At 41.9% G+C, this 9796-nt stretch overlaps 1 protein-coding gene across 1 annotated transcript; it reads right to left on the bottom strand.

The window, feature by feature from the left end:
- Positions 1 to 4386: 4386 nt before the first annotated feature.
- LOC102987272 (2-iminobutanoate/2-iminopropanoate deaminase-like) lies at positions 4387 to 4815 on the bottom strand. Its single transcript, XM_055088775.1, has one exon. It carries the CDS (start codon positions 4798 to 4800, stop codon positions 4387 to 4389), a length of 414 nt encoding a protein of 137 aa, XP_054944750.1. The 5' UTR covers positions 4801 to 4815.
- Positions 4816 to 9796: the final 4981 nt, after the last annotated feature.

The raw sequence follows: 9796 nt of genomic DNA, 5'->3' as shown, positions 1-9796 counted from the left end.
TGTCCTGAGCTGCAAACCTGTTCAGTTTGTTTAACCAGAATCCCCCCTACCCCTGATGTTTCCTCTTAGTAATTTCCTTCCACTAACCCCCTCCCTGCTCCTTGGCTGTAAATCCCCACTTTTTCTTGTTGATTCAGAATCAAGGTCAAATCTATGCCGGGGTCTCTTTTTCCCAGTTGCAATAGTTCCTGAATAAAATCTGTTTTTACAGCTTTAGCTACAGTCTGGCCCTGGTTTCCTTTGATAATAGCACAGTACCTGGGGTACTGTCTTCACTCAAAAACTGCATTAATTGAATGATGGATAAGACAAATATGAATGAACAAACAAATGCATGAGTGAACCTTCAGCCCACTCCACTCTCAGAGGGCAGGGGTAAGCAGCACAGATGAAATGACAGCCCTCAAGTGTCTCTCTCCTTACTCTACACTAGTACAGAATCGTTACCTCCTGCACGAATCTGACGGCCTTGTCGGGGAGGAAAAATATCTCTTCCTCTACTCATCTTACCGTTCTCAGGCTGGGGCCCTGTACACTGGACTCACAAAAGACAAATTAACAAAAGAAAAACATAAAAATTTATTTAGTATCAGTTTTATGTGACAGGAGAATTCATAAGGAATGAAGACCAGAAGAAGCAGTTAAGCCCAAGTATTTTTACACTAGGTTTGATGAAGACTGGAAAGCCGTGGTAAAATGTGATAGGACAAAAGGATATGAGATAAAGTTAGTAAACTGGGGGAAACTCAGCAAGGCCTGATCATTTGGATTCCTCTTGGCATCACTTCCTCTGTGAAGATAAGGAGGGCACCTCTCTCATGAAGATCTCATGACCCACTTTAGGGAAGAGGGGAGATGAGAGAATCCTTTCTGCACCTGCTATATCCCAAATTCCTTCAACCCAAAATATTCAATATGTCAAGGTGCCATATTGTGAGGTAACATGTGTTTTATCCCATCAGCCAAACCCCTAATAACAAGGAGATGGGAACCACAATATGAAGAAATAATTGAGCTAAGAGGCTCCTCTGAGTAATGATAAGAAAAACAAAAAAAGAAGAGTAGAAAGTGCAACAGAGTAGACACCTCCCCAAAACTAATAAAGACCATTAGAAAGGTCTGAGGCCTGACACCTGGGGGAGGGTTGATATGAGCCATTGCACCTGTGTGGTTACAGATGCATGAATGAAATTTGATGACTCCAGCAGAGGACCAAGTATGCACCTTGGGCACCAGCAAAGCAGTGGCACTAAAGAGGAAAGAGAATCTCAAAGTTGGGGCTTCATTGTGAAAATTTAATTATTCTTATTTTATTGTCTTCATGTATGTGCGATGTCATCGTCTCTGCAGGGTCAGGATCTCTACCACTCTACCCCTACACACACTCACAGAAACAAGTTTTGCACCTCTGGGAACCTAAATAAAGAGCATGCCGAGGAACGCATGAGATGTCGCCATAGAGTAAAGAAAGACTGTTGTGAGCAACTTTGAAAACTGTCTCACTATTTCCAGTGACGCTTTGTATATTTGTGAGCACACATGTGATTAGAGGCTGGAGCTGAGTCCTCATGTGATTAGCTCTGTGTGATTGTGTGTTCGTGTAAACGTCTGTAGAAGCATTTGTACACAAGATGTGGGTAAGTAAAGGATCCCAAATGGTGTCCCAATCTCAGAAATGTTGTCTCAGAAGTGAGACAGATTGAAACAATCTATAAAGAGAATAAGAAACAGAAAGGAAGTTAAGTCAGAAGAGGAAAAAGGCCAAAGTGTTACTGAAGAGGCACAAATGTCATAAATTTAAAATAGATGTTTAGCACCAGTTATAACTTTGCCACGCTGCTGTGACATTTAAAAATTACCAACTCCATAATATGGTTTAAAGCAGTGTTTACCAACCTTAAATGGGTTTAGACATTCATTACTCACATGTGAAAGAAGTTTAGGTCAAGCATAAGAAAAAACTTACTAAAGAACACAGAGTTTCTAGTTAATAGATGTAATTTGTGATATTTTCATTAACCTAAGCTATTATAAAATAGTGCATTACATTACAGAAAAAAGCAAAATTTCAGAGAAATGATTACCAATTTATCGTTCCTGGTTAATAGGAAGAAATCCACTTTCTGAAGAGAAGTACAGAAAACCTTTCATTTTGATTGCCTTGGCCAATGTAAAAATGAAGAAATAGAATGTGACATTTTAAATCTCATAGACAGGTTTAGTGTAAACTGTTACAAAGTGGAAGAGGTATACAGATCTTAGCTGATTTCCCCCTTGAACCTGTTTTCTTGAAGGTTTAGGTATTTCACAAATCTCCTGCATTTGTGTAATGGTTTACCCTTTTTCAAAGGGCTTTTACATTTCTTTTTTTTTTGGCGGTACGCTGGCCTCTCACTGCTGTGGCCTCTACCGTTGCGGAGCACAGGCTCCAGACGCGCAGGCTCAGCGGCCATGGCTCACGGGCCCAGCCGCTCCACGGCATGTGGGAATGTGGGATCTTCCCGGACCGGGGCACGAACCCGTGTCCCCCGCATCGGCAGGCGGACTCTCAACCACTGCGCCACCAGGGAAGCCCCCGGGCTTCTACATTTCTGATTCTTGCTGATCCCCATAACAACTTTGCATAGTGTTTGAGTATTAAGTGTGAGCTACAGAGAGGCTGTGTGGTTTATTTGAGGTGTCACAGTCTGTGACAGCCCCACTACAAGTGATTCTTATTCTACAGTCATTAATGCCTCCCTAAAGTAATACAAAGGGCATCCACACATCCATTCCAAGAAATGTAGAGCCATCCATTGTCCTGTGTTCCTGTGAGATTTCCTGCCAGGAAGGGAACACAAAGGCTGCCATCTTGGTGGTATGGGTTCATTCTGACCAGTTGATACCCAGGCCGTGATAAACATTTTAATATCATCTGTGATTACTGGTATAAAGGAAAAGACCCTGTAGGGGGGTCAGGAAAGTTGAGTTCTCGTCCTGGTTTTTATTATTGACAATACCGCAGCCATAGTGGCTAACACTTACTGAATGCTTACTTCAAATAACGCCAAGTGTGCCACATGGAGTATCAATTCTCACAGCCACCCTCTGCAGTAGGTAAACTCAGCTTGTACTTTACTGATAAGAAAACCTAGATCCAGAGAAATGAAACAAGTTGCCCAAGGATACGTAGCTTCCTGAGAAGCCAGGACTTGAACTTGGCAGTCAAATGCCAGAACTTGTGTTTCTGACCATTCTGAGAACCTGCCATTCACTGGTTGACGGATTTAGGCAATCTCTTAGTTTCTCTGGGTTCAGTTACCTTGATTACTTAGTAAAAAGGTTTCACTAAGTCCCTTCAAATTCCATATACATTATGGAAATTAGAGAAGAAATACAGCTGAAGTGTGATTTCTCCTTTGTTAATCAGTGTGTAAAAGTTGCTCTAAACCCAACAGATAAAACGGAAGGGCTTCACACCCCCACCTGTTTCCTCCATTGTAAACTTCGTGTATCATATTTTTTTTAATAAAGTATTTTTACAATTTATTTATTTATTTATTTATTGTTGGCTGTGTTGGGTCTTCGTTTCTGTGCGAGGGCTTTCTCCAGTTGCGGCGAGTGGGGGCCACTCTTCATCGCGGTGCACAGGTCTCTCACTGTCGCGGTCTCTCCCGTTGCGGAGCACAGGCTCAGTAGTTGTGGCTCACGGGCTTAGTTGCTCCGCGCGTGTGGGATCTTCCCAGACCAGGGCTCGAACCCGTGCCCCCTGCATTGGCAGGCAGATTCCCAACCACTGCGCCACCAGGGAAGCCCCATATTTTTTAATTTTATACTTTAGGTATGTTGCCAGTATGTTACAGACAGAATTTTATTTTATTTTATTTTTTAAAAATCTGCATGCTATTTTATTTCCATTAGAAAAATAATATCTATATAAAATTTGGTCCAGTTTCTTCTCCTTTACCTCTACCATTCAAACTTAAATGCTTTAATTTTACTCAAGTAAAAGCAGAATCATGTATCTGACATGAGAACTAAATAGTTCACATCATTAAATTAATAGTTTAATTGAATTAGGTATGCTCTTTATTATTTCTCAGGAATAGTAACTCATCTTTCCTATATGCTATCTCCCTTTACTTTTATTTTTCTGAGTAACTATGTAATGTGTGTCTCTTTTCCCACATCCAGTAATATGAGTGTTATAGAAGTGTAATTTATAACATCAGTAACTAGATTCATCACTAATCTTCAACTCACGTTCAGTTCCCCTTATTATATGGTATTTCCATAATAACTTCAGATATTTCAGTCAACCTTACACTTTCCAACAAATACTGTAAAAATTAAGATGTTAATTTAAAAACATTATTAAAACTCCAGACTAAATAACACTGGGCCCACTTAGAGTGATGCTGTCATGAGAGGTCCTTGGACAGCTACTGCTTCAATCTCAACACGGCCTCCTTTGGGCAAAGCAGCAACCTGGTAAGCAGCTCTTGCAGGAAAACTACTCTGGAAATATTGTTTGTAGATGTCATCAACAGTATTGAAGTCGTTTATGTCAGCCAGCAAAACAGTTATATTTACCACATTTGTGAAGTCACAGCCTGCTGCTTTCAGAATTTCACCCATGTTTGTAAGAGCTTGTTTAGCCTCTTCTGCCACCCCTCCTGGCACAAGCTGTCCACTTGCAGGATCCATGCCTAGCTGTCCTGAAATGTAAATGGTCCTGTCGACTAACACAGCCTGACTGTAGGGACCAATGGCTGCTGGGGCTTTCGTGGTGCTGATCACCTTTCTGATCAAAGGTGACATGGCTAATCCTTTCCCCTTGCCGCCCCTACCCCATACGCTGCTTCTACTCGCGTCTCACGGGTCTCTACAGACAGAATTTTAAAATGAAAATGCAATGTTAAATTTACTGGATGATTAATCTTTTAAAAAATTCTATTGTGGGGCTTCCCTGGTGGCGCAGTGGTTGAGAGTCCGCCTGCCGATGCAGGGGACGCGGGCTCGTGCCCCGGTCCGGGAGGATCCCACATGCGGAGCGGCTGGGCCCGTGAGCCATGGCCGCTGGGCCTGTGCTCCGCAACGGGAGAGGCCACAGCAGTGAGAGGCCCGCGTACCACAAAATAAATAAATAAACAAATAAATAATTTTTAAAAAAAACAGACAGAATTTTAAAATGAAAATGCTATGTTAAATTTACTAGATGATTAATCTTTTTAAAAATTCTATTGTGGGGCCTCCCTGGTGGCGCAGTGGTTGGGAGTCTGCCTGCTAATGCAGGGGACATGGGTTCGAGCCCTGGTCTGGGAGGATCCCACATGCCGTGGAGCCACAACTACTGAGCCTGCGCGTCCGGAGCCTGTGCTCCGCAACAAAAGAGGCCGCGATAGTGGGAGGCCTGGGCACCACAATGAGGAGTGGCCCCCACTTGCCACAACTGGAGAAAGCCCTCGCACAGAAACGAAGACCCAACACAGCAAAAATAAATAAATAAATAAATAAACTCCTACCCCCCAACATCAAAAAAAAAAAAATTCTATTGTGAATCTTTTTGTGTGTTGTTCTTAAATTTTATTATTTTTAAACCACTTTATTGAGGTATGTTTCACATATAAAAAGCTACACATACTTAATGTGCACAACTTGATGAGTTTGGAGATAAGTATACACTCATGAAACCATCATCATAATCAATGTCATAAACCTATCCATCACCTCTGGAAGTTTTCTCCTGCCCTCTTATTTATCGTTATTTTTAGTACTGTTATTAGTGATAAGAACACTTAATATAAGATCTACCCTCGTAGCAAGTTTTTAAGCATACAATACAGTATTGTTAACTATATTGTGAATCATCTGTAAAATAAAGAACCATCCCTTTAAAATTGCTTTTGTAAAACTCAGATTTTCATTGTGAAGTGCTTAATTAGAAGTGCTCCTATAATTCAACAGGTCTTTACACAGCTTTGTGCTTTTGTTCCACTATCCTAAACACAGCTCCAAAGAGGTAGTTCAATCTGATTAATATCAGTATTCTTTCTTTCTTCCTAAATAGATTCTTCATTGTCCTCATTCTATGGAGGGGAGGCTTCTGGTCTCCCTGATGGTTTTCATTAACACATCAGCCATTATTTTACTTCAGTGACATATTCTGTGGTGATAGCCCATCAATAGATTAAGGATACATTGAAATCTAACACAGTCTGGTAAATAATCAGGACAAGATTAATGGTTCTATTTAATGAAAGCCACCTGTTTGTTACAGCGGCTCACTTGCTTTCCTCATTTCATTTCAGATTCCAATAAACTGTGAATGCCTTGAAGCACACTCAACCCAGGCGGAGTAAACATAGGTCTCTGGGAGTAATCACCACCTCTTTGGGAACACACCCAATATCCACATGGTCTACAGTTGGAAGAGGGAAAGCATAGTCAACTGATGGGCTGTTTGTTGACTTGACCAACGGGCCTGTCCTTTTGTGTGCCCCTGGCTTCCATGAATGGACATGTGTTTTCTTGGTGTGCAGGCATCATCACAGAATGATGGAGCTCAGACAGTTAAATTTCTGGTCTTACAGGTCACATTTTACCCTCCTCCCCAAAGCATGGTAAGTCAACCACCATAAAAATTACCTAATTGTCTAAAGTGAAATAGACAGTTCCAGCTTTGGTGACTTTTTAATCGAATGATTGGAGTAAAATACAAGTTGAAGGGAGCAAAAAAACTTGCAGTCTATCTTTCGAGGACACTCATCAGTGAGTGTGTACACTCAGAAAGTCTGGAAGGACACAGTAAAAAACATGAACAGGGCTTCCCTGGTGGTGCAGTGGTTGAGAGTCCGCCTGCCGTTGCAGGGTACACGGGTTCGTGCCCTGGTCCGGGAAGATCCCACATGCCGCGGAGCGGCTAGGGCCGTGAGCCATGGCCGCTGAGCCTGTGCTCCGCAACGGGAGAGGCCACAACAGTGAGAGGCCCGCGTACCGCAAAAAAAAAAAAAAACATGAACAATGACTATCTCTGGAAGTAAGATTAAGTGATTTCCTTTTTTAAATTGTTTACTATTTGTTTTTTCAAACTGTTCTTTACAATTTTTTATTACCATCTCAATAATAAAAGAAAAATAACTTTTTGTTTTATTATTAGCTGAAATTATGTCATTCCCTGCCTAATATTTTGGTGGCAAATTTACAGTTAGGACAGTGAATAAGAGATTAAAATTCATATCATTTTTATTCCCACTTTGAAACCAGGGCATACAAGTTTTCTCTGAGGAATCCATTTTCTATATAGTTATGCTAGTGATAAAATCTCATTCAGCTAAACCCTCCATTGTGGAGTGGCGAGAACACAAGAAATTCTAGTTTTAAAATAGGCCCTTCTGGGACTTCCCTGGTGGTGCAGTGGTTAAGAATCCGCCTGCCAATGCCGGGGACACGGGTTCGAGCCCTGGTCCAGGAAGATCCCACATGCCGCGGAGCCACTAACCCCCCGTACGCCACAACTACTGAGCCTGTGCTCTAGAGCCCATGAGCCACAACTACTGAAGCCCGTGCGCCTAGAGCCCGTGCTCTGCAACAAGAGAAGCCACCGCAATGAGAAGCCCGCGCACCGCAACAAAGAGTAGACCCCGCTCGCCGCAACTAGAGGAAGCCCGCACGCAGCAATGAAGACCCAGTGCAGCCATAAATAAATAAATAAATTTATTTTTTAAAAATAGACCCTTCTTACACAGAAAACTATTTATCTGGAAGTCATCACTTATCAAGGAACCTTAGCTAATCAGAGTATAGCCAAGTATCCTGACAATCCAAAAAGGCCTCTGAACAGTCCAAAAAAAGAGACGATAAAACATCTTGCTCAAAATAGAACCACTTGGGCTTTACCCTTTGTCAATTTTTTCTTGCTTTCGGTAAATGGAAAAGAGTCCCAGAGTACAGAGAGAAACTGGATCTATTTGACTAATTAACCAGTGTCTGGGTACTCTGGTCCTCCGTGTTTCTAAGGATCTGTTGAGATCTATCCACAGCCATCAGAGTAAGACTCCGCAGCTACAGGGGAGCGGGAGCCCCGTTAGCACTCCAGTTACAGCTCAGGTGGGGAAAGTCAGGTGGAGGCTCTGATGAGCATGAGGGCTGGGTGGCAGCAAGGGGCACTCCTGATAAGAAGAGCCAGCGCCCTAGGGACAACAGAGTAAAACAGAAGAGCAAGTGAAACAAAATCTGTACCACTTACTCTGTGTGAAACGAAGACAACTCCAGGCAGCGCTCTGGGATGTAACACAAACACATCCCTGGAGGCTGATGGGAATGAAGTATTTTCTTATCTTCCTCTTCGAGTTATCCTTTGCTCCATAACAAATCATCCCAAAACGTAGTGACTTCAAACAACACACAGTTTATTTGCTCACCATTCTGTAATTTGGGCTGGGATCAGCTGGACAGTTTATCTCCTGGTCTTGGGTAGTGTGACTGGTGAAGCTGCAGTCAGTTGATGCCTTAGAGGATGGCTGGCTGGCACTGGCTGGTCCGGATGTTCTCACTCATGTGTCTGAGGCTTCAGCTGAGACAGCTGTGCCTCTCTCCCTGTGTAGTCTCTTGTCCTCAAAGAGGCCAGCCCATGTTTGTTCACAAGGCAACAGTGTTGAGAGGAAAAGCAAAGCTGCAAGGCCCCATAACGTCTAGCCTCAGAGGTCACACAATGTCACTTCCACCACATTTTGCTAGTCAAAGCAAGTCACAAAGCAGCCTGGATACAAGAGATGGGGTAGTAACTGTTGGTGGGAATGTAAACTGGTATAGCCAGTGTGGAAAACAGTATGGAGATTCCTTTAAAAACTAAAAATGGGGAATTCCCTGGCGGCCCAGTGGTTACAACTCTGCGCTTTGACTGCTGAGGGCCGGAGTTCGATCCCTGGTCGGGGAACTAAGATCCCACAAGCCGCGCAGCACAGCCAATAAATAAATAAATAAATAAATAAATAAATAATAGTTTTTTTAAAAAAAGAAGAGAAAAAAACTAAAAATAGAGCTTCCATATGATCCAGCAATCCCACTCCTGGGCATATATCCAAAAAAGATGAAAACTCTAATTCAAAGATACATGCACCCCAATGTTCATAGCAGCACTATTTACAATACCCAAGACATGGAAGCAACAACCTAAGTGTCCATGGACAGATGAATGGATAAAGTAGATGTGGTATATATACAATGGAATATTACTCAGCTGTAAAAAAGAATGAAATACTGCTATTTGCAGCAACATGGATGGACCTAGAGAATATCATACTGAGTGAAGTAAGTCAGACAGAGAAAGGCAAATATTATATGGTATCACTTATATGTGGAATCTAAAAAATAATACAAATAAATTTATATACAAAACAGACTCACAGACATAGAAAAGAAACTTATGTTACCAAAGGGGAAAGGGAGATGGGGGAGGGTTAAATTAGGAGTAGGGGATTAACAGATACACACCAATATATAAAATAGGTAAACAACAAGGATTTACTATATAACGCAGGGAACAATATTGAATAGTTTGTAATACCTTATAAGGGAAAATAATCTGAAAATATATACACATATGTAACTGACTCACTTTGCTGTACACCTGAAACTAACACAATATTGTAATTCAACTATACTTCAATTTAAAAAAAGAGAGAGGGCCTTCCCTGGTGGTCTAATAGTTAAGACTGTGTTTCCAATGCAGGGGATGTGGGTGGGTTTGATTCCTGGTGAGGGAACTAAGATCCCATGTGCTGCGCAGTGCAACCAAAAAAAAAAAAAGGTGCGG

This window comes from Physeter macrocephalus, chromosome 11, assembly GCF_002837175.3.
Source record: "Physeter macrocephalus isolate SW-GA chromosome 11, ASM283717v5, whole genome shotgun sequence".
Taxonomy (NCBI): domain Eukaryota; kingdom Metazoa; phylum Chordata; class Mammalia; order Artiodactyla; family Physeteridae; genus Physeter; species Physeter macrocephalus.
The sequence above is the reverse complement of the archived record's forward strand: the minus strand, read 5'-3'. Positions and strand labels throughout refer to the sequence as shown.

Bases quoted from the DNA above. Each gene is read 5' to 3' on its own strand.
- LOC102987272 (XM_055088775.1), bottom strand. From the start codon at position 4,800: ATGTCACCTTTGATCAGAAAGGTGATCAGCACCACGAAAGCCCCAGCA.